Source organism: Labeo rohita, chromosome 10 (assembly GCF_022985175.1).
Source record: "Labeo rohita strain BAU-BD-2019 chromosome 10, IGBB_LRoh.1.0, whole genome shotgun sequence".
NCBI classification, from domain to species: domain Eukaryota; kingdom Metazoa; phylum Chordata; class Actinopteri; order Cypriniformes; family Cyprinidae; genus Labeo; species Labeo rohita.
Window position 1 is genome coordinate 13,257,568 of NC_066878.1, and position 25,863 is coordinate 13,283,430.

At 39.1% G+C, this 25,863-nt stretch overlaps 2 protein-coding genes and 1 pseudogene across 2 annotated transcripts; all 3 read right to left on the minus strand.

The window, feature by feature from the left end:
• Positions 1–25,863, minus strand: part of LOC127171682 (protocadherin beta-7-like) — an 83,027-nt pseudogene that overhangs the window by 14,007 nt on the left and 43,157 nt on the right.
• On the minus strand, positions 770–4,885 carry LOC127171685 (protocadherin gamma-C5-like). Its single transcript, XM_051120485.1, has one exon. It carries the CDS (start codon positions 3,816–3,818, stop codon positions 1,362–1,364), a length of 2,457 nt encoding a protein of 818 aa, XP_050976442.1. The 5' UTR covers positions 3,819–4,885; the 3' UTR covers positions 770–1,361.
• On the minus strand, positions 14,407–17,189 carry LOC127171689 (protocadherin gamma-C5-like). Its single transcript, XM_051120487.1, is given in 3 exon segments — positions 14,407–15,492; positions 15,495–15,674; positions 15,677–17,189. Coding segments are annotated over 3 exon segments (2,343 nt in total). The 5' UTR covers positions 16,851–17,189; the 3' UTR covers positions 14,407–14,503.

Here is a 25,863-nt window from a genome sequence, read left to right on the forward strand (position 1 = left end):
TTTAGTGTTTTCAGAAATAGCCGCTTTATAAACATTTTTCTCAAAAACAGGGTTATTGTCATTGATATCCAGCACAGTGATATTAATTTGAGACGTTCCTGATCTAACCGGGCTCCCTCCGTCTAAGGCAGTTAACATCAGCTGATGAATCGGTTTCTTCTCGCGATCTAGAGGTTTCTCCAGTACTAATTCGGGAATCTTTCGACCATCACCAAGATCTTTTATTTTTAAACTGAAACATTCGTCTTTACTCAAAGTGTACGATTTCAAAGAATTACTGCCTACATCTGGGTCTACTGCGCTCTCCAAAGGAAAGCGCATACCAGGGACTGTGGATTCTGCTATCTTTAAAACGCGGTCCGTCGACTGAAAATGCGGATAATTGTCATTAATATCCTGTATGTCGACTTCCACTCTGTAAAGCTGTAAAGGGTCCTCGATAACGATTTGCAAAGGCAAAAGACAGTTTGCGTTTTCTCCGCAAAGGATCTCTCTGTCGATTCTTTCATTAACCACAATTTCTCCTCGGCGTAAATCCACGCTGAAATACTGCTTACCTGATTCAGAAGCTATTCGTAATTTACGGTCATATAGCTCAGATAATTTTAAACCTAAATCTTTTGCGATATTTCCAACAACAGCGCCCACATTTAATTCCTCTGGAATCGAATAGCGAGTCTGTCCTTCAGTCGTATTCCACAAAAGAAGAAAGAGAAAAAAGAACAGCAAAAAAAGCCTCCACCGTCTGAATGCCACCCTCTTTGTCATTTTGATTTTAAATCCAGGCGATTCCTCGTTCTAATAAAAACTACGGATCCCACCACGACGACAATTTTGCTTGTCCATTTTGTCTCAAAAATATGTTAGAATCCATTTTATAGGAGAGATCAGAGCATCCCCTCTCTCCGCTTACACTGAGCGTTGTAATGTCAGTGGGGGAGGGAGTAGATCTCTTTGTACAATTCTGCATGTGATTGGTGCAGAGATAAATCGCAATAACCAATAAGCAGTACCCTCTTAAAGGCGCAGCATCAGCACTTACTATCAAACTCACACCAAAGAACAATACAATAGAAAAAAAAGAGCATTATGTATCATGTGTGGTCATATTTTATGTGTTGTCTTTGTACTACACACACATACACACACACACACACATATATATGTATATATATGTATGTATGTATGTGTGTGTGTGTGTGTGTGTGTCTGTCTGTCTGTCTGTTGTCTGTCTGTTGCAAAAAAAGGTGCTTTGCACAGATAAACGTACACATGGCGCTTTCCAAGGTGCTGAAAGTAGCCTTCCCCTATCTCTGTTAAGTATAAATAATAGCGTATGTAAAAACATTAACTTTTCACATTTAGGTTTGTCTCACCTGTTGGCTCTCGAACGTCCACGCACTGTCTGGTAATGACGCATCAAGCACGTTTAGTGTATCTGTAAAATTTGTGGTGCTGCTGGGCTTAACGAGGGTGAGATCACTGAATTCTGACATTGGAGAGAGATACGAGCCAAAGGACTGACTCTGAGACATCATATCTCCTCCCAGAACCTCCACATACTTAATGGGCCCGTCAGTGTTGAGCTGAATCTGTAGGTTTCTATTGGGGTTCTTGTATTCAGAATGTGTCCTCCTGATACAGCAGCTTGAGCCGCCTCTACTGCCTCGCGCACATTTCACCAGTAAAATGAAAAACGTCAACAGACACAACAAGGACACGGAAGCCAAAGAGATGATGAGGTATAAAGTAATTTTGCCAGTTTTCTTGTTGGGCTCGATAGTTTTCTCTCTGTAGTCTAAGATGGGTTCATGAAAGCCGTCTTCTATTAGTATATCCACTGTGACTGTGGTGGATTGGATTGGTTCTCCATTATCCTTTATTTCTATTAGCAGTCTCTGAGAGGAGTCATCGTGCTCTGAAACAGCGCGTTTAGTCCTCACCTCTCCCGTATGTAAATTGACACTGAACAGAGACGCGTCCGTGGCCTCTGCGAGTCTGTAGAACAGCCAGGCATTATGACCCGAGTCCGCGTCCACTGCTGTTACCTTAGTAACGAGATGTCCTGCTTTAGCAGAACGGGGCATCCTCTGATGAGTGACAGACCCCATGGATGTGGACGGGTAAATGACAGCAGGTGCATTGTCGTTTCGGTCCGAAATAAACACATGAACAGTTGCGTTGCTGCTCAGAGATGGAGAGCCCTGATCTTTAGCCTGCACTACAACACTAAACAATTTTAACTTTTCATAATCAAATGTGCTCATGCAGTAAATTGTTCCATTTTCAGAATTAATATAAAAATAAGACGATGCTGGCACTTGATTAGAATTTGTATCCAGAATTGAATAAGTAAGTAGAGCGTTTTTGTCCTGGTCAGTATCAGAAGCTTTTACAGAAAACAGTGATGCGCCTGCCAGATTATTTTCGTTTATGTGAACGTTATATGAGGACTGTGAGAATAGTGGAGGGTTGTCATTCACGTCAAGTATTTTCACAGTTATCGTTTTCGCAGTTTTTAAGGGCGGAACACCTGAGTCCGTGGCCAGTATTTCTACGTTATATTCAGAATGAGCCTCACGGTCTAATAATGAGTCAGTTATTAGTGCATAATGATTATGAAAAGGTTTCAATTTAAATGGAACATCCGGGGAGACAGTTAGCTGGACTTTGCCATTATTACCGGAGTCCAGGTCTTTGACGGTAATCAAAGCCACCACAGTTCCCACCGTTGCATTTTCAGGTACAGGGCTCGGTAAAGATGTCAGTATAATCTCTGGTAGATTGTCATTCTCATCTATGACATCTATCTGAACCGATGACTGCCCCTCCAGCTCTGGATTCCCTTTATCTTTAGCACAAACATCAAACGTATATGATTTTGTTGTCTCATAATCTAGTTTTCCAGTGACTGTGACTTCACCGGTTTCAGCGTTAACACTAAAAACGTTTCTTACGAGATCAGGCGTGTTTGCACCGAATAAGTACTGTATTTCACCATTAAGGCCGTCATCCAAGTCAGTGGCTTTTATTTTGAGCACAACTGAACCAAAACCAACACTTTCTAGAACAGATGCTTTGTATGCAGCAACGTCAAATTTTGGCTCATTGTCATTAAAATCCTGAACAGTTATTTCCAATACAGACGTGCCAGATTTTACTGGATTACCGCCATCTAGAGCTGTAAGTGTTAGCTTGTGGATTGCCTGTTTTTCTCTATCTAAAGGTTTATCAAGCACTAATTCTGGTACTAGTCTGTCATTTTTAGATGATTTTAAATTTAGACGGAAAAAATTGTTGTTGCTCAGTGAATAAGATTTCAGGCTATTAGTTCCAACATCTAGATCCTCGGCACTTTCAAGAGTAAATCGTGCGCCAGCAGCAGTCAACTCAGAAATTTTTAATGTGGCATGTTTATTGTGGAAGTTCGGTGCATTGTCATTTATGTCTTGTATTTCTATCTCAAGGCTGTGCATCTGTAGTGGATTCTCAATAACGATCTGCAGTGGCATTAGACAACTGGCGCTTTGTCCACAGAGCGTCTCTCGGTCTATTCTGCCATTAACTACCAGATCACCTTTCCCTAAATCCACACTAAAATATTGTCTATTCGACTCAGATGCTATTCGTAACTTACGCTCGGCGATATTTGAGATGTCAAAACCAAGATCCATCGCGATATTTCCAACGATAGATCCTTCTTTTAACTCTTCGGGTATTGTGTAGCGAACCTGAGCTCCAGTTGTATTCCACAATAGAGAGAAAGCGAACAGCCAAAGCGCTGCCCATTTCCACCCTCCGATCCTCCTGTGCCTCATTTCTCTGTTGCACTTGATATTCCCATCAACAAATCGTCAATTTATATCCACAAAACAGAATGGTATTCTTCATTTTAAAATGTACTATTCATCCCATCCTCGTTGCGGGGATCAGCCTCATAAAGCTTTCGTGTTTCCTATCGCTCTACAGCTCTCATCATTGTACTCCTCCTTTGGCTGGGGGAGGGAGTAGATCCCTTTGTAAGGTCTGAAGCACGATTGGTACTAAGCTCAAGGCTCTCTCATCCAATAAATGCTTTGCTGTTTCTTAAAGGCATAACCAGCCTTCTTTTGTTTGTGTTACGGCATCTAGTGGAGACTTGTGTTCTAAAATATTTCAGACCCATGATATAGGTTATTATAAGGGCAAATATTTTTGTAAGCAAAAAGAATTTGAAGTAACAAGGTATAAACAATTGCTGTGAACATAAAGAATGGGCATGTTATTACCCGAAAATTAAATAGCAGGGTAAAATGCTATAGCAATACACGGGAGAGGCTGCATTGGAAAATCCCTTGTAGTGTTGCAAATAATAATAATAATAATAATAATAATAACAACAACAATAATAATAATAATAAGTTGGTGCTAAATTAGGTTAAATTATAGCTGTTTTTTTTTACTTAATGAAAATGCATGTTTTAATATGTTGTAGTATGTATGTAAAACCTGTAGTATTTACACTTCAGCTTTTGCCATGTAGCCATTTAATTCGGCGATAAATGAAAGAAAGAAAGAAAGAAAGAAAGAAAGAAAGAAAGAAAGAAAGAAATAGAGAAATAAAGAAATAAAGAAGTTAAGAAATAAATAAGCTTTTATATGTATAATAAAAAAATAAAAAAATAAATAAAGGCCGCAGATGCTACCCACTGTCCAAATGGGTGGTGCTGAAATGTACAGCAGTAGCTCTTTCTCTCTCTCTCACACACACACACACATGCACAGCCCCACATAGAAACGTGTGCAGTATTACACAATATGATGTGTGGCTCCAGGCCATAATACTAATTTTCAACAATATATCGACCTTAATCAACCAACAGTGGTGCTAAATTATGATTCTGTGTCTCACCTGTTGGCTCTCGAACGTCCACGCGCTGTCTGGTAATGACGCATCAAGCACGTTTAGCGTGTCTGTAAAGTTTGTGGTGCTGCTGGGTTTAATCAGAGTAAGATCGCTAAATTCTGACATTGGAGAGAGATAGGAGCCAAAGGACTGACTCTGAGACATCATGTCTCCCCCCAGAACCTCCACATACTTAATGGGCCCGTCAGTGTTGAGCTGGATCTGCAGATTCCTGTTGGGGTTCTTGTATTCAGAATTTGTCCTCCTTATACAACAACTTGAGCTGCCTCTACTGCCTCGCGCACATTTCACTAGTAAGATGAAAAATGTCAGCAGGCACAACAAGGAGACGGAAGCCAAAGAGATGATCAAATATAAAGTAATTTTGCCAGTTTTCTTGTTGGGCTCGATAGTTTTCTCTCTATAGTCTGAGATGGGTTCATGAAACCCGTCTTCTATCAGTATATCCACTGTGACTGTGGTGGACTGGATCGGTTCTCCATTATCCTTTATTTCTATCAGCAGTCTCTGAGAGGAGTCATCGTGCTCTGAAACAGTGCGTTTAGTCCTCACCTCTCCCGTATGTAAATTGACACTGAACAGAGACGCGTCCGTGGCCTCCGGCGAGTCTGTAGAACAGCCAGGCGTTATGACCCGAGTCCGCATCCACTGCCGTTACCTTAGTAACGAGATGTCCTGCTTTAGCAGAACGGGGCATCCTCTGATGAGTGACAGACCCCATGGATGTGGACGGGTAAATGACAGCAGGTGCATTGTCGTTTCGGTCCGAAATAAACACATGAACAGTTGCATTGCTGCTCAGAGATGGAGAGCCATGATCTTTAGCCTGCACTACAATGCTGATTAGTTTCATTTTTTCATAATCAAAAGAGCTCATGCTGTAAATAGTTCCGTTCTCAGAGTTGATATAAAAATAAGATGATGCTGGAACTTGATTTGAACTTAAATCCAGAACTGAATAAGTGATTATAGCATTCTTGTCTCGGTCAATATCAGTCGCAGATACAGAAAACAATGAAACACCTGCCAGATTATTTTCGTTTATGTAAACGTTATATGAGGGCTGTGAGAATACTGGAGGGTTATCATTCACGTCAAGCACTTTAACATTTATCGACTTCATAGTTTTTAAAGATGGAACACCAGAGTCCATGGCCAGTATTTCTACATTATATTCAGAATGAACCTCACGGTCTAAAATGAATTAGTTATCAACGAATAATGGTTATCAAAAGTTGGTTTCAGTTTAAAAGGAACATTCGGGGAGACAATTAGCTCAACTTTGCCATTATTACCAGAATCCAGATCTTTGACGTTAATCAAAGCCACCACAGTTCCTACCGTTGCATTTTCAGGCACAGGGCTTGGTAAAGATGTCAGGATAATATCTGGTGGATTGTCATTCTCATCTATGATATCTATTTGAACCGATGACTGGCCCTCCAGCTCTGGATTCCCTTTGTCTTTAGCACATACATCAAATGTATATGATTTTTAGTCTCATAATCTAGCTTTCCAAATACTATAATTTCGCCGGTTTCAGCGTTCACATTAAAAACATTTCTTACAAGTTCGGGCGTGTGCGCAGCAAATAAATACTGTATTTCACCATTCGGACCTTCATCCAAATCTGTTGCTTTTATTTTGAGCACACTTGAACCAACAACGGCTTTCTCTAAAACAGATGCTTTGTATGCAGCAACTTCAAATTTTGGTTCGTTATCATTAAAATCTTGAACAATTATTTGCAATAAAGATGTGCCAGACTTTTATTGGATTACCACCATCTAGAGCTGTCAGTGTAAGCTTGTGGATTGCCTGTTTCTCTCTGTCTAAAGGTTTATCAAGCACTAGTTCTGGTATTTGCCCACCGTTTTTGTTAGTTTTTAAATTTATACGGAAAAAATTGTTATTGTTCAATGAATAAGACTTTAGGCTATTAGTCCCAGCATCAAGGTCCTCGGCACTTTCGAGAGTAAATCGTGCCCCTGGAGCAGTCAATTCAGAAATTTTCAATATTCCGTCTTTATTGTGAAAGCTTGGTGCATTGTCATTTATATCTTGTATTTCTATCTCAACTTTATGTAACTGCAATGGATTCTCAATAACGATCTGCAGTGGCATTAAACAACTAGCGCTTTGTCCACATAGAGTCTCTCTGTCTATTCTGCCATTAACTACCAGATCACCCTTCCCTGAATCCACACTAAAATATTGTCTATTCGACTCAGATGCTATCCGTAACTTACGATCGGCGATATCTGAGATGTCAAAACCAAGATCCTTCGCGATATTCCCAACGATAGATCCTTCTTTTAACTCTTCGGGTATTGTGTAGCGAATCTGAGCTCCAGTTGTATTCCACAATAGAGAGAAAGCGAACAGCCAAAGCGCTGCCCATTTCCAGCCTCCAATCCTCCTGTGCCTCATTTCTCTAATGCGATAGATATTCCAGTCAACAAATCTTTGTCTTATATCCATAGAAAATCATAATTCTGTTCTCCATGTTTGAAATAAACATTTATTCAGCCCATCCTCGTTGTGGTGATCAGCCTCATAAAGCGTTCATGTTTCCTCTCGCTCTACAGCTCATATCATTGTACTCCTCCTTTGGCTGGGGGAGGGAGTAGATCCCTTTGTTAAGTCTAACACATGATTGGTTCAGAGCTGAGCACTCACTAGTCCAATAGAGGGTTTGATATTTTTAAAGGCATACCCAGCCCTCTGTGGTTGTGACTACGGCGTCTGGCTAAGGGTTATTCGTGAAGATTTAATTGCAGCTAGATATCTCAATATTTTTAAACAGACAAATAAAAAAAAAATATAAAAAAAAAATAAATAATAATAAAAAAAAGATTATATACATGTACATTTTCATGTAACTCTGTAGAATGGACAAATGACCGGATGTGTATTCAAAATTTACTCTTAATCAACAATAAGAGGAAATTTCAATTTATACTGCGGCATATATTAATAAAATTATGACAATAAAAAAGTATCCATTGTAAATAACCAGGTCTTATAAGTAAAATCCCCATTTATTTTCTCCAGTTCACTTTTAACTATAACTTTAAGTCTTTAAAGACAGATCTACTGTGAACTCCGAGAATTGTTAATCAGCTGTAGCTAGTTATATGGTTCTGCTTTATTTTGCAAAAAAATACAAGCTGAAAATATACTGCAATGTTACACTCTATTAGTTGTTATGTGCTGTCCACGGTGCTGAAAGTAACGTCTCTCTGTCAGTTACGCAGGAATAGTGCATGTATAAACATAACTTGTTTAAATCTGTGTTTGTCTCACCTGTTGGCTCTCGAAAGTCCACGCGCTGTCTGGTAATGACGCATCAAGCACGTTTAGCGTGTCTGTAAAGTTTGTGGTGCTGCTGGGTTTAATGAGGGTGAGATCACTGAATTCTGACATTGGAGAGATATAGGAGCCAAAAGACTGACTCTGAGACATCATATCTCCTCCCAGGAGCCTGCCTCTACTGCCTCTCGCACATTTCACCAGTAAGATGAAAAACGTCAACAGACACAATAAAGACACGGAAGCCAAAGAGATGATCAGATACAGTGTGATTTTGCCAGTTTTCTTGTTGGGCTCAATAGTTTTCTCTCTATAGTCTAAAATGGATTCACGAAAGCCGTCTTCTATCAATATATCCACTGTGATTGTACTAGACTGGATTGGTTCTCCATTATCCTTAATTTCAATTAGCAGTCTCTGAGAGGAGTCATCGTGCTCTGAAGACTGACTTATAATCTAAACACATGAACCGACATCATGATCTTTAGCCTCCTACAGAACAGCTTCCACAAAAGAGCTCACTTAAATTGTTCCGTTTTCAGGCCTGGAAGCTGATTTGAAGTTAAATCAGTGTAATGAGCTGGATCTGCAATGGTTTTTTCTATTGGGGTTCTTGTATTCACATCAAGTATTTTTACATTTACAGTTTTAGTAGATTTTAAAGATGGTACACCAGAGTCTGTAGCTACTAATTCTATGTCATATTCTGCATTAGCTTCACGGTCCAAAAGTGAGCCAGTCACCAAAGAATAGTGATTGTCAAATGCTGGTTTTAGTCTAAAAGGAAAACGAGTGGAGATGGTAAGATTTACTTTGCCATTATCACCCGAGTCCAAGTCTTTAACGTTGATTAAAGCTATAACTGTACCGACTGATGCGTTCTCTGACACCGGGCTAGGTAAAGATGTCAAAATAATTTCAGGAATATTGTCATTTTCATCAATGATGTGCAGCCTCACTGAAGAATGGCCCTCCTGCTCTGGGCTCCCTTTGTCTTTAGCGCAGACATCAAACGTGTATAATTTTGTTAACTCGTAATCTAGTTTTCCAATAACTGTAATTTCTCCGGTTTCAGTGTTGATATTAAAAGATTTCTTCACGTTATCTGGTGTACGTACACCGAAAAAATACTGTATTTCGCCGTTAAGACCCTTATCTAAATCAGTGGCTTTTACGGTTAAGACGCTTGAACCAAATGCTGTACTCTCCATCACAGACGCTTTATATTGCGATTGTTCAAATTTTGGTTCATTGTCATTAGTATCTTGAACTATTACTTGTATTAAAATAGTTCCCGATTTCACAGGATCGCCACCGTCTAATGCTGTTAAAATTAGCTTATGTACAGACTGTTTCTCCCGATCAAGTTGTTTATCAACTATCAGTTCTGGTACCTTCTTACCATCTTCAAGTGTTTTCACATTTAAACGAAAAAATGCGTTATTACTCAAAGCATAGGATTTGAGACTATTGGTACCTACATCTAAGTCCTCGGCACTTTCTACTGGAAATTTTGCGCCCCCAACTACTGATTCAGCTATTTTCAAAATGCTGTCTTTTGTGTGAAAATTCGGTGCATTGTCATTTATATCTTGTATTTCTATATTAACACGATATAACTGCAGTGGATTCTCTATAACCAGTTGTAATGGCATCAGACAACTGGCGCTTTGTCCACAGAGCGCCTCTCTGTCTATTCTACCATTGACTATCAGCTCACCGTTCCTTGTATCCACACTGAAATATTGCGTACTAGAATCAGAGGCTATCCGTAACTTACGATTAGCGATGTCAGAAATGTCCAGACCAATGTCCCTTGCTATGTTTCCAACAACAGATCCTTCCTTTAGCTCCTCTGGTATAGTGTAGCGAATTTGAGCTCCAGTTGTATTCCATAATAGAGAGAAAACAAACAGCAAAAGCGCTGCCTGTTTCCACACTCGAATGCGTCTCATTTCCACAGTGATTTGAATGTTTCCATTAATTAGTGATTCGCCTATATCCAGACAAAAACGTAATTTTTCTTCTTTTATTAAAATCGCAATTCCATTTCGATCGCTGGGTCGGTTTTGTGGTGATCAGCGTCATAACCGCGAGTCTGTTCGCCTTCTCTACAGCTCCTATCACTCATTGTAGCCCTTTTCTGCTAAGGGAGGGAGTAGATCCCTTTGTATAGTCTCACACCTCATTGGCGCAGAACATAGTGCGCTGCTGTCCAATAAAGGGCAGAGTCACTCTTAAAGGCGAATGTGCACTGTTTTTTCTGTCTGCTGCTGTTGAGTATAGTCACAAGAAAATAAACGAAAAAAAAAAGACTGTTCGATTTAGTTTAGTTTTGTGGATGCATGAATATAATAAATAAATAAATAAATAAAATTATATTCATGCATCCACAAAACTAAACTAAATCGAACTAAACTAAACTAAATCGATTATTTTCTCCAAAGTAACTAGCTGCGTTCACTAATGACCAATAAGAATATCAGCAACTTGTAAGTAAATTGCCTTCTATTTGAGCAAAGTATCAATGTTCTCATCGTGTCGCTGTCTACAGATGTGGTTCTGAAATATGCCAAATGTACTGTTCTCAGCACCCTTTATCCCACAGAAAAACGCACCCTCAAAAACACACAGCTGACTCGATTATCCTCTTTTCCCCAGGTAGTATAAATAAATAAATAAATAAATAAATAAATAAAAAGGCATGTGAACTCGCAAAACAGCCAGTGCGATTTAGATACAAATGACAGCTCTGAATATAGCAACAGTCTTATTAGTCTCACCTGTTGGCTCTCGAACGTCCACGCGCTGTCTGGTAATGACGCGTCAAGCACGTTTAGCGTGTCTGTAAAGTTTGTGGTGCTGCTGGGTTTAATGAGGGTGAGATCACTGAATTCTGACATTGGAGAGAGATATGAGCCAAAGGACTGACTCTGAGACATCATGTCTCCCCCCAGAACCTCCACATACTTAATGGGCCCGTCAGTGTTGAGCTGGATCTGCAGGTTTCTGTTGGGGTTCTTGTATTCAGAATCGGTTCGCCTGACACAGCAGCTTGAACTTCCGATGCTACTTCTAAGGCATTTCACAATCAAAGTGAACAATGTCAAAACCGATAAAAGTGACACTGTTCCCAAAGAAATGATCAAATATAAAGTTATTTTTCCGTTTTTCTTGTTGTTGTTTTCCGTAGTTTTCATACTATAATCCGAGACGGGCTCGTGAACGCCTTCTTCTATCAGTATATCCACAGTGACTGTGGTGGATTGGATTGGTTCTCCATTATCCTTTATTTCTATCAGCAGCCTCTGAGAGGAGTCATCGTGCTCTGAAACGGCGCGTTTAGTCCTCACCTCTCCCGTATGTAAATTGACACTGAACAGAGAGGCGTCCGTGGCCTCCGCGAGTCTGTAGAACAGCCAGGCGTTATGACCCGAGTCCGCGTCCACTGCTGTTACCTTAGTCACGAGATGTCCTGCTTTAGCAGAACGGGGCATCCTCTGATGAGTGACAGACCCCATGGTTGTGGGCGGGTAAATGACAGCAGGTGCATTATCGTTCTGGTCCAGAATAAACACATGAACGGTGGCATTGCTGCTCATAGGAGGAGAGCCATGATCTTTAGCAAGCACGATTATGTGAAAGATCTTCATTTTCTCGTAGTCAAATGAGTGCATGCTAAATATACTACCATTTTCAGAGTTTATATAAACATATGAAGAGACGGGCACGTCTTGAGTATTAGTACCGAGAACTGAATAGGCAAGTTTGGCATTGTCTCCCGTGTCTAGATCTGATGCTGTTACTGATGCTAAAATTGATCCCGGAGCGCTGTTTTCTTTAATATAAACAGAGTACACACGTTCAGAGAAAACAGGAGGGTTATCATTGACATCTAATATATTAACTGTAATGAGTTTGCTAGATACCATTGGAGATGATCCAGAGTCTGAAGCTTTAAGCTCAATATTATATGTCGGAAACTTTTCTCGATCTAATCGTGAATCTGTTACTATTGCATAATGATCTGAAAATGTTGGCTTTAATTTAAAAGGGGTGCCAGGTGAAATGCCAAGCGTTACGTTTCCGTTTATCCCGGAATCTAAATCTTTAACATTTATTAAGGCTACCATAGTCCCAGCGGGCGCATCTTCTGGCACAGGTTTGGGTGAGGAGGTGATTATGATCTCAGGTGCATTATCATTCACATCTAAAACATTCACCTGAACTCTACAATGTCCCTCCATTACAGGCGCTCCTTTGTCTCTGGCGCGTATGTCAAATTTATATGTGGAGCTCATTTCATAGTCAAGACTCTTTGATATAGTTAATTCGCCAGTATCCGAGTCAATGGAAAATAATTGCTTTATAGCTTCTAGTGTGAGAGATCCTAAGGAATACTCAATTTCGCTATTTACTCCATCATCTAAATCAATTGCTTTTACTATCTGAATGATTGTACCTGGAGCAGAGTTCTCAGTCACTTTAATTTCATATAAATCTTGTTCAAATACAGGAGCATTGTCATTCGCATCCAACACTTTAACAGTAATTTGAGTGGTGCCTGATCTTGCTGGATCACCCCCATCAATACCTGTCAAAATCAGATGGTGTATAGACTGTTTTTCTCTATCAAGTGCTTTCTGCAAAACAATTTCTGGAACTTTAGTTCCGTCTTTGTCATTTTTAACATGTAGGACAAAATATTCATTTTTATTTAAAGCATATGTGCGCAAAGAGTTTGACCCTACATCTGCGTCTTGCGCAGGCTCTAAATGAAATCTAGCTCCGGTTAGCGTGGTCTCTGATACATCAATATGTTTTGTGTCTGAAAGGAAACTCGGAGAGTTGTCGTTTATATCTTGGATATCCACTTCGACACGATAAAACTGGAGTGGATCCTCGATTATGACTTGCACTGGTAATACACAACTCGCGCTTTGTCCGCACAGGGTTTCTCTGTCTATAATATCATTCACAAGCAGCTCGCCATTCCGCAAATTCAGACTAAAATATTGCTTACCAGACTCAGATGCTATCCGTAATTTACGATTAGATATTTCAGATAAATCCAAACCGAGATCTTTAGCTACATTTCCAACAACAGATCCCTCCTTCAGCTCCTCCGGTATTGTGTAACGAAGCTGTGCCTCTGTATCGCTCCACAAAACAGCGAAACACAACAGCCACAGCGCCCGCCACAACAAAATTCTCCTTTGTATTTGAGTCCTCATTTCCAAACACGACAAATAATCGTTGATTTCAGTATCCTGACATTCATCTTACGCATGTAAGCCTTCACGACAACAGTGCAACATTTTAGAATGAATAGAAATCCAGATTATATTCCGTTGTTAAATACACTGCAGCGAGTGCAGTGCATTTTGTCTCAGGTCTGTGCGTAATGGTTTTCAGCCTTATGTCGGGGGAGGGAGTAGATCCCTTTGTGCAGTGCGGTCCCGTTATTGGATGAGCGCTCTCCAGTCACAGCCATGAATCAGTCTTAAAGAGGCAGAGCAATGCCAAGCTCAACACCCTTACAGAATACATGCAGGTCATATGTATCGGTCATATTGCATTTAAACGACTTTTTTTTTTTTCTCCACAAGTTTTCGTTTTAAAAGCAAATGCAGATAGATTGGATATTTAACATAAATACTATACTGCAAAACTGAAATCAGTATTCTTAAAAACAGCACTCTTTATGGGGATGCTGCATAGAAACATATGGACGCTCAGATATGTAACACATGAATATCACTTTTATGAGTTATTCTATTAAGTATTGCAAGTGTTAAAGTATTATTTACAAGTTTTATGTTAAAGCAGTTTCCTGTTTGTGCATTAGAATTATTACTGTCATACTGATGCAAATATGTTTGTGAATTTATAAGTGAACTCTTTAAAAAAAAAAAAAAAAAAAAAAAAAAAAAAAAAAAAAAAAAAAGGCTGGATTTGTTTCAACCCAGCTTTGGGTCAAATATGGACTAACTCAACTTTTTGAGTTAAAATTTAATTAAAAAATAATAATAACCCAAGTTTAACCCAACCTAAGTTGAAAAAAAACAACCAGCATTTTTTAGAGTGTGGTTAGAATAATTCGTTTTACACATAATGGCACCAATAATGGCCTATAATATTAAAAAAAATAAATAAAAATAAAAAAAAAATCACGCGCTCACCTGTTGACTCTCGAACGTCCACGCACTGTCTGGTAGTGACGCATCAAGCACGTTTAGCGTGTCTGTAAAGTTTGTGGTGCTGCTGGGTTTAATGAGGGTGAGATCACTGAAATTCTGACATTGGAGAGAGATAGGAGCCAAAGGACTGACTCTGAGACATCATGTCTCCTCCCAGAACCTCCACATACTTAATGGGCCCGTCAGTGTTGAGCTGGATCTGCAGGTTTCTGTTGGGGTTCTTGTATTCAGAATCGGTTCGCCTGATACAGCAGCTTGAACTTCCGATGCTACTTCTAAGGCATTTAACAATCAACGTGAACAACGTCAAAACAGACAAAAGTGACACTGTTCCCAAAGAAATGATCAAATATAAAGTTATTTTTCCGTTTTTCTTGTTGTTGTTTTCCGTAGTTTTTATACTATAATCCGAGACGGGCTCATGAACGCCTTCTTCTATCAGTATATCCACTGTGACTGTGGTGGATTGGATCGGTTCTCCATTATCCTTTATTTCTATCAGCAGTCTCTGAGAGGTGTCATCGTGCTCTGAAACAGCGCGTTTAGTCCTCACCTCTCCTGTATGTAAATTGACACTGAACAGAGACGCGTCCGTGGCCTCCGCGAGTCTGTAGAACAGCCAGGCGTTATGACCCGAGTCCGCGTCCACTGCTGTTACCTTAGTAACGAGATGTCCTGCTTTAGCAGAACGGGGCATCCTCTGATGAGTGACAGACCCCATGGATGTGGACGGGTAAATGACAGCAGGTACATTATCGTTCTGGTCCGAAATAAACAAATGAATAGTTGTGTTGCTGCTCAGAGATGGAGAGCCATGATCTTTAGCAAGCACGATTATGTGAAAGATCTTCATCTTCTCATAGTCAAATGAGTGCATGCTAAATATACTACCATTTTCAGAGTTTATATAGACATATGAAGAGACAGGTATGCCTTGAGTATTAGTATCTAAAACTGAATAGACAATTTTGGCATTTTCTCCTGTATCTAGATCTGATGCTGTTACTGATGCTAAAATGGATCCAGGAGCACTGTTTTCTTTAATATAAACGGAGTACACACGTTCAGAGAAAACGGGGGGTTATCATTGACATCCAGTATATTAACTGTAATGAGTTTACTAGATATCATTGGAGGTGATCCAGAGTCTGAGGCTTTGAGCTCAATATCATATCTAGGAAACTCTTCTCGATCTAATTGTGAATCTGTCACCAGTGCGTAATGGTTTGAAAACGTTGGCTTTAATTTAAAAGGGTGTCCTGTGACATGCTAAGTGTTACGTTTCCATTTATGCCTGAATCTAAATCTTTAACGTTGATTAAGGCTACCATGGTCCCAGCGGACGCATCTTCTCGCACAGGTTTGGGTGAGGAGGTGATGATGATCTCAGGTGCATTATCATTCACATCTAAAACAGTCACTTGGATTCTACAGTGTCCCTCCATTGCAAATGAACCTTTGTCTCTAGCCCGTATGTCAATTTTATATGAGGCGCTGGTTTCATAATCAAGAGGCTTGGAAACGACTAACTCACCTGTTACAGAATTAATAGAAAACAAATTTTGAATTATTTCAGGTGTATGTGCCGCAAATGAATATTCAACCTCACCGTTTACACCATCGTCCAAGTCAACAGCTTTTACAATAAGTATCATTGTACCCGGGACTGTGCTCTCCATCACTTTAACCTCATATAACTCGTGTTCAAACACAGGAGCATTATCATTCGCATCAAGAATTTTTACAGAAATCTGTGTGGTTCCTGACCTCGCTGGATCACCCCCATCAATTCCTGTCAAAATTAGATGGTGTACAGACTGCTTTTCTCTGTCGACAGCTTTCTCTAAAACTATTTCTGGTACTTTTGTTCCATCCTTATCGGTTTTTATGTTCATAACGAAATGTTCATTTTTATTAAGCGCATAAGTGCGCAAGGAGTTCGTTCCAGCGTCAGGATCTTGAGCAGGTTCCAAACGAAATCTAGCCCCAGTTAATGTTAACTCTGGTACCTCAACTGTGTTTATTTCTGACAAGAATATTGGAGAGTTGTCGTTAATATCTTGTATTTCCACCTCGACGCGATAAAACTGGAGTGGATCCTCGATTATGACTTGAACTGGTAACACACAACTCGCGCTTTGTCCGCACAGGGTTTCTCTGTCTATTACTTCATTCACAAGCAGCTCGCCATTCCTCAAATTCAAACCGAAATATTGCTTACCAGACTCAGATGCTATCCGTAATTTACGATTAGATATCTCAGATATATCCAAACCGAGATCTTTAGCTACATTTCCAACAAGAGATCCCTCCTTCAGCTCCTCCGGTATTGTATAACGAAGCTGCGCCTTTGTATCGCTCCACAAAACGGCGAAACACAACAGCCACAGCGCTCGCCAGAGCAAAATTCGCCTTTGTATTTGAGTCCTCATTTCCAAACGCGACAAATGATCGTTGATTCCAGTATCCTGACATTCATCTTACGCATATAAGCCTTCACGAAAATAATACAACGTTTTAAAATGTATAGAATCTCAGATTATATTCCGTTGTTAAATACATTGCAGCGAGTGCAGTGCATTTTGTGTCAGGTCTGTGCGTAATGGTTTTCAGCCTTATGTCGGGGGAGGGAGTAGATCCCTTTGTACAGTGCGGTCCAGTTATTGGATGAGTGCTCTCCAGTCACATGAATCAGTCTTAAAGAGACAGGGCAAAGCCAAGCTCAACACCCATACAGAATACATACAAGTCTTTCATTGCTTTACATTTAAAGGACGATTTTTTTTTCAACAGTTTATTATTATTATTATTATTATTATTATTATTATTATTATTGTTATTATTAGCATTATTATTAGCATTATTATTATTACACATTTTATTTTAATTTATTTAGTTTTATCAGTTATCTTTAAATAAAGACAATATTTCTACTCCAAAAAAACAAACAAAAAACAAATTCACAAAAACTTGGATTTTCAACATAAACTATGGCACTAATCACTATTTTCCTGAGGTACAAAACTAGATCAAGTAATATGTTTCGACTGACTGAGTCGCACACATGTTGATATTAGGATAAAATTACAAAACGGAGAATAGTGTATACAGTCAGCATCAAGTATCAGTGTAGAGATCGGTGTAAAAGTAAAGGCTTCCATGATCAAAACATTCATCAAAGCTATTAAAACTACAAAGCTATAGCTATTTTAATGAGAATGTAGTGTTCTTTTCATTGGTTATGAAAGTTGTAAAGTGGACAGAGTAATTCATGTCACCTACGTATGGTATCAGTAGTGGCTGTAATATCCTAAATAATAGTACATACATAAAAATACTATACAAAATCTCACGCGCTCACCTGTTGGCTCTCGAACGTCCACGCGCTGTCTGGTAATGACGCATCAAGCACGTTTAGCGTGTCTGTAAAGTTTGTGGTGCTGCTGGGCTTAACGAGGGTGAGATCACTGAATTCTGACATTGGAGAGAGATACGAGCCAAAGGACTGACTCTGAGACATCATGTCTCCTCCCAGAACCTCCACATACTTAATGGGCCCATCAGTGTTGAGCTGGATCTGCAAGTTTCTGTTGGAGTTCTTGTATCCAGAATCAGTTCGCCTGACGCAGCAACTTGAACTGCCAATGCTGTTTTTAACGCATTTTACAATCAACGTGAAAACTGTCAATAGGCACAAAACCGATACCGTGCCCAAAGATATGATCAAATACAAAGTGATTTTGCCAGTTTTCTTGTTGGGCTCGATAGTTTTCTCTCTATAGTCTGAGATGGGCTCATGAAACCCGTCTTCTATCAGTATATCCACTGTGACTGTGGTGGATTGGATCGGTTCTCCATTATCCTTTATTTCTATCAGCAGTCTCTGAGAGGAGTCATCGTGCTCTGAAACAGCGCGTTTAGTCCTCACCTCTCCCGTATGTAAGTTCACACTGTACAGAGACGCGTCCGTGGCCTCCGCGAGTCTGTAGAACAGCCAGGCGTTGTGACCTGAGTCCGCGTCCACTGCTGTTACCTTAGTAACGAGATGTCCTGCTTTAGCAGAACGAGGCATCCTCTGATGAGTGACAGACCCCATGGATATGGACGGGTAAATGACAGCAGGTGCGTTATCGTTTCGGTCCGAAATAAACACATGAACAGTGGTGTTGCTGCTCAGAGATGGAGAGCCGTGATCTTTAGCCTGAACGAGGATCTGAAACACTTTGATTTTCTCGTAATCAAATGACTGCATGCTAAATATACTTCCGTTTTCTGAGTTTATATAGATATACGAAGATACGGGAACGTCTTGAACCTTAGAGTCCAAAATGGAGTAGGAGATTTTAGCATTTTCGCCCAAGTCTGGGTCATGGGCGGAGACTGAGCACAATATTGAGTCATGAGCGCTGTTTTCTTTAGCGTAAACCGTATAAGACTTCTCAGTGAACATTGGAGGGTTGTCATTAACGTCTGAAATGCCGATTATGAATGTTTTTACACTAGAAAGCGGTGGCGAACCAGCATCAACTGCTTTGAGTTCAATTTTATATTCAGAATAAGTCTCTCTGTCTAAAGGACCGTTGGTAAGTAGTGCATAATGATTGGAAACTGTAGAGCTCAATCTAAACGGTGTTCCAGGGGCCAACGTAAGTTTAACTTTCCCGTTCTCTCCTAAATCTGCATCTTTTGTACTAATTAAAGCAACGACAGTGCCATTTGGGGAATTCTCAGGAATCGGACTTGAGAGGGAAGTAATGATTATGTCAGGTGCGTTGTCATTTACATCATTAACCTTTATCTTTACACTACAGTGGCCCTCCATTTGAGGATTTCCTTTATCCTTTGCAACTATATCAAATTTATGCAAGCTTGCTTTTTCATGGTCCAGCTGTCCTTTAACTGTGATGACACCAGTTTGTTGGTTAATATTAAACAATGCTGTATCTGATGTTTGGTCTGCAAAGAAATATTCAATCTCTCCATTTAACCCTTTGTCTAAATCTACAGCCCTGACTCCTATAATTTCTTTGTGACTCGATTCGTTTTCATCAACAACTGTTTCGTAAAATGGTTTTTCAAATTCAGGAGCATTGTCATTAATATCCAAAACGATAACAGTGATCTCACATGTGCCCGTGCGCACTGGATTCCCTCCGTCAGCTGCTGTCAATATTAGCTTATGAACAGCCTGTTTTTCCCGATCAAGAGGTTGTTTTAGCACAAGTTCTGGAATTTTGACTGCATCTTGAGTTTTCACGTTTAAAACAAAATTATCATTATTGCTCAGACTGTATGATTTTAAAGAATTGGACTGTACATCTAAGTCAACAGCGCTTTCTAAGAGAAATTTTGCACCTGAATTAATAGATTCTGGAATATTCAATATACGCTCATTAGATTTAAAATTAGGCGTGTTGTCATTAATATCTTGTACTTCAATCTCAACCCGATGCATCTGCAAAGGATTCTCTAAAACGGCTTGAAGAGGCAAAACACACGGGACATTATATCCACATAAACCCTCTCTATCAATTCTATCATTCACAATAAGATCACCCTTTTCCACATCCACGGCGAAATACTGCTTACCAGTCTCAGATGCTATTTGTAGTTTACGATCTATAATCTTAGATACATCCAAACCGAGGTCTTTAGCGATATTTCCGACCACAGATCCTTCTCTTAGCTCTTCTGGAATTGTATATCGAATCTGCGCTTCTATTGTACTCCAAGGAAGAATAAAGACACAGCACCACCAAATTCTCCGCAAAAAGAATAGAGAATCCATCATCATGACGATTTATCCAAGTTTTCTCAAGCTTTCAAAATATTCACAACAATGGCATAATCCCAGAAAGTATATTGATGGCATATTCCTATTTAGTGTAAGGGGTCCTTTTGATAAAAATGAGTATTTCATGCGTTCTCTGTGCTCAGAGCGCAGAAAGATGCCACAGCAGTGGGAGGGAGTGGATCTCTTTGTCTAAGCTTGTACCTCATTGGTCGACTGTACATTTCTCTTCAACCAATCCAGTTATTACAATATCTTAAAGGGCTAGTACGTGTAAGGCAAGTTAAAGTGATTTGGAGGAGCCACTACATATCTAAAAACAAGAGATAATAATAATAATAATAATAATGTTGTTGTTGTTATTATTATTACATAATAATATTATAGTATTTTTAATAAATGTATTGTTATTTATTATCATGATGATGATGATGATGATGATAATTATTATCTTCTACTATCCTCTAATGTTTGTTTGTGTGTCTGCGTGCAAAAGCTGTTCTCAAACAGAACTGCTTTAAAAAGAATATGAATGTGTGCCGTCATGTGGCGACAGAGAGAAGCGCAGCAGTACCAACGTTTGAGCAGGTGGGCGCATTGTGCGTGGAGGTTATTAATGAAAGTGCAAAATTATTCTACATTTAAGATCAACTACCATTTTTAAGAGCTATACACATTTTAGTTATAATTATGGCCTTTTAAAACAAAAGAATTATACTAATATTCATATTAGTAGCTAAAATGCTCTTTATCCGTAAAAGACTGCGTGATCCTCTTGCAACAAAGGACTCAACCATGAGCAGGGGGAGACCGAAAGCAGCCAGAGTGGAGTGAGCGTTTCAGCACCACGTGGGTGGACAGCGCCACACAGGCGGCCTGTTCCCGCAGCTACACTCCTATGCTCAAAAGAAAAGAACGTCTATTTCCATGCTTTCCATCTCTGCTAGAAATGGAAAGCTGTCTGTCGTTTCATCTTTGCAAAAATACTTACATGCCGCCGCAGCATGAGGTCTTCTGAAAAATATCTTTATGTCGGTTGAAGAAGAAATTGAGATTTGAATAAAAGTCCTGAACAAAGCTGTTTACTTACCTTATTTTTTTCTTTTCCTTTCCTTACAGCGTCAGTTACTTTACAAAAATAATTTTCCTCTATTACTATCATGTTGTGTGCACTGACAGTGTGTCAGACAATGGACTTTGTACTGTGAGTGTAGTTATTGTGTTGCATTTGGAATCAAAATGGCAATACATGTCTGGCTAACATATTAAGCAAACAGATTTGGGTACAACAGGGCTAAAAGCACCCTTTCAATGTATATGCCAGTCAAACTGTTGCTTTTATTTTAATTTGAGATGACAGTATAATACAAAATACAGTGAACAGACAGCTAGAGAGGCATTCTACATATCATTAAAGATAAATACCCCCCATCCTGTTCATAAGGCCCCAGGGGAGGCTATATTGATATTGGGACAGTAGTGATAAATAACAATTTGTCACGATATGCAATTGTGTTTGATATAGCAATACACTATTTGTATAATACAATGTAAGCTAAAAATCATAACATCCTTTTGTCTAAAAAAAAAAAATTAGGCATTCTCATTACCTACATTTGCATGTAATGAATTTATGTATCAGGACTATTTAGTGGTGCATATAGTGACAAACAGGTGGTGGTTGTGTTGTTTAGCATTTAGAGAGAAATATCAAACGTGCATTGAGCCCAGTTGTACCCTGCATATGAAAGAAAAACAAAAAGAAATTGTTGGCTCTGTTGATATGTAACACTAAGCATTGCATGTAAGAGGCATAAACATTTTTTTTTTTTTTTTTTTTTTTTTTTTTTACACAGAAAAGGGAATTTGTTCTTACCTTGTTGGTGAAAGCCAGGGGAAGAGGTGAGATGTGTCACATAAAAGAGGAGAGAAAAAAAAACATGCTTAGTAGTTATAAAAACATATCTATTTCTATTTTTTTCTCCACATTTTTTTTGGTGATTTCGCTTGTTCACGGAACAAACACACAAAACAAATAACTATTATAACACACACAAGCTGAGGGACTGAAAGTGAAGTTAAAATTTCTAAAATAGAATGTTATACTTTTTCTAATTTTATTTTATGATGCCATATATATAACTAATACATCAATTATGATGCACAACAATTGGTTCAGATTTTTTATGTAATCACATGAGCAATATGCAACAAATGCCAAAAATCAATCCTTTTACCAATGGTTATCGTGCAATATTTACAATTTTAAGAAAACAAGTAAGCTATATCTATAATGATGACACTGATAATGGTAAACACTTCTCCTGAGCACAAGAGGGAGCATGGGAGAGACAGATAAGGGTCCCCCCCTAACATATAAACACATGGACAAGCCCTGACCCCCCCTAAGGAAGAAATTGAATGGTCTGACTCAGTCTGTTGTCATAGAAACGCATGTTGTCCAGGGAGTAATATGTGTGTCAGAGAAGAAAGAGAGCGTATGGATATGCATATCTGTAGGTGGGGTGTGGGTTGTGTTCAAGCTGTCCGAACAAACAGAAGCAAGCAAAAGAAACAAAATAAGAGGGATTTTTTTAAGCACTGCATATAAATATTTAGATGACATATGTAAGGACCCGCAAATATGTGTGCACTAAAATAAAATAAAAAATATACAATCTAATTTTTGACTTATTCACAGTATCACTCTGTTTGCAGCTCATATGTAGGCACATACAGACGCAAGCAGGTTTGAGGAGGCAAAACCAGGACAAAGAATCTCACTGCAGTGAGAAAAGGCCCCTCCTTCCCCCCCTGGCTGAGAGTCAGCATTCTCAAAAACACCAGCACAGATTTCATGTGCTGTCTGAGCTTTACTCACATTGATTCTGTGCTTCTAATTTGATGTAAAATTCACTATAGTATGTTTGTACCGATCACTTTATGTACTAAATAGTTGTTTGTAATGTGAGGATACCATTTTAGTGCAAGGGAAGAGGGTCACTATGATAAACAAATTACTATTCCAGTTCACTCTTCAGTGTTTTGTTTGTGTTTTGGCATAAGGTAAAAGTCACAGAAAGGGATTGTTGTCCATTTTTTTCAATATAAAATGTAATATTTATGAAACTGCACAGTGGTCTGTAGAGACAGGATTAATGCTTCAGCTGTGACACACATTTGATGATAAATAGTGTTACAGATATCTGTGAGCTGCATGCTCACTGCAGAGAAGCCACTCCCAGCGTCTCTAGGAGTTTAATGCAAAACCCACACCTAGACCTCCAGCAGCTGTAATAACAGTAAAATCACCCTGTAATGTTCATCTTGCATCTTTAAGGGGATTAAGGGGGTTGATTTAAAATTTGGATGCATTAAGTACACAATTAAGGTATTGAAAGCAAAGCAGAAAGCATTAGAGGAATAACACATTCAGTCTTTTACTCTTCATCGGGTATAAGTAACTGTTTAGGCATGGGCAGAAACAAGGGTTTGTAATGCCCTGCTTTTTTCTCTGTATAAAGACAATTTGTGGCAGTGTGTGGCTAGTATGTCTCTAACACACAAGAGCTTACTGTGCAGGGTTTCTATTCAGCATTGAGGGACAGAGAGATTTGACTGAAAGAGAGGGACTAAAAATACAAACAGTAAATTGAGTAGGAGCCTATATCTGATACAGACTATGGACAGTACTATGGCCTCATGAGTAATTATAATTTTTTTTAGTTGTTTCAGATGATGTAGCATATCGTCAAAACTGATAGATGTGGTAAAAAAACACACACATATTCTGCATCAGTCGATGCCCTTTTTTTTTTTTTTTTTAAATTTGCATAAATCAGTTTTGCATTATTACAGACCCTTGCTAACTACAGCTCTGTGGAATCACTTGCCCAGGGGAAAAATATAAAAATGAGTAATCATTGAAGCAATTATTATGGCAAATCCAGCTAAAGCCTTGGCAACCGTATGGCAGAATCTGTCAAAATCACTGTAACTACTTACAAAAACTTTTTACTTTTTTTTTTTTTTTTTTTTTAAATGTTATATTCAGTTTTGAAATGAAGCAGCCATGCAAAATTAGTTTAAAAAATGTTTCATGTTTTGTATTGTAATGAAAGCTGTATGTATGTCACATAATCTCTTCATGAAAGCCTGAGAATAACAAAAAGAGTGTCAACACAGAATAGCAGAGTGTGTGTGGGTGTTTGTGGGTGGAAGAGAGTTCACTTTGCACCAATACTGTGACGTGTTTGAGATACTAAACTAGTAGTCTTGTTTCTCAAAACAAAACAATATATTCATATCAACCTCTGCTAACATGTATGTTTTTTAAGTAAATAACTTGGAGTACAGCACTTTAAGATTTAAACTCCTGCTGCTGCAATGAACACTTATGAGAGTCTCACCTCTAAAGTCACGTCATCAACCTCCTGCTCCTTCTTTTCTTTCTGAACTGTCCCCAAACGACTCTGGCTCACCAGTGTGTTCTGACTGTAGGGCCTGACAAACTTCATATCACTCATCCTTGAATCAGTGGTGCCGCACATTTCATAATTATAAACATGCTGTAATGTGCCGTCTGCGTAGACTGGAGGATAATATGGAATTACAGGTAGATTTGCCCCAGATTTATAAAATAGCTTATTCTGCCTCCATCTGTAGATTTTGACTGAAATTATTGAAATAATTGAGACTATGAAGAGCAGGGAGACCACTGCGAGAGCCAAGATTAAATAAAAAGTCAAATTGTCGTTATATTGTTTTTCATGTGTAAAGTCTGTAAATTCTGACAGCACTTCAGGAAAGCTGTCAGCCACAGCCACATTAATGGAGACCACAGCTGAGCGAGAGGGCTGTCCGTTATCCTCCACAACAACAGTGAGTTTTTGTTTGACCGCATCTTTATCAGTCACTTGTCGCACAGTTCTTATTTCTCCATTCTGTAAACCCACTTCAAACAGCGCTTTGTCTGTAGCTTTCTGTAGTTTATAGGAGAGCCAGGCATTCTGTCCAGAGTCCACATCAACAGCCACCACTTTGGTGACCAGATATCCAACATCTGCAGCACGAGGCACAATCTCAGCCACCACAGAAGCACCAGTCTGTACTGGATACAGAACCTGAGGAGCGTTGTCATTCTGATCTTGGATTATAATGTTTACAGTCACGTTGTTGGATAAAGGTGGTGAGCCCCCATCTTGAGCTTTCACTTGCATTTTGAATGATTTCAGCTGTTCATAATCAAATGATTTTTCTGCATATATCACTCCACTTTCTGAATTTATGGAGATGTAAGAGGCCAGAGGTGCTCCGTTCAAATCTCCACCAATAAGAAAATATGAAACTTTTGCATTTTGCCCCCAGTCCATGTCGACTGCTTTGACAGTCAGAATAGTTGTAGATGAAGGGTTATTTTCAGCTATAAAGGCATTATATGATTCCTGCTCAAACTGAGGTGCGTGATCATTCACATCAGATATTTTTAGGTTTAAAATCTCTTTACTTGAAAGAGGTGGGTTTCCCCCATCTACAGCAGTTATAGTGATATTGTACTCTGCTGTTTGTTCCCTGTCTAGTTCTGAGTCTGTCACCAGGTTGTAATAATTTGTTAATGATGATATGATTTTAAATGGAGAGTTCATATCAATAGA

Coding starts and splice junctions, on each gene's coding strand:
- LOC127171685 (XM_051120485.1), bottom strand. CDS start 3,818: ATGAGGCACAGGAGGATCGGAGGGTGGAAATGGGCAGCGCTTTGGCTG.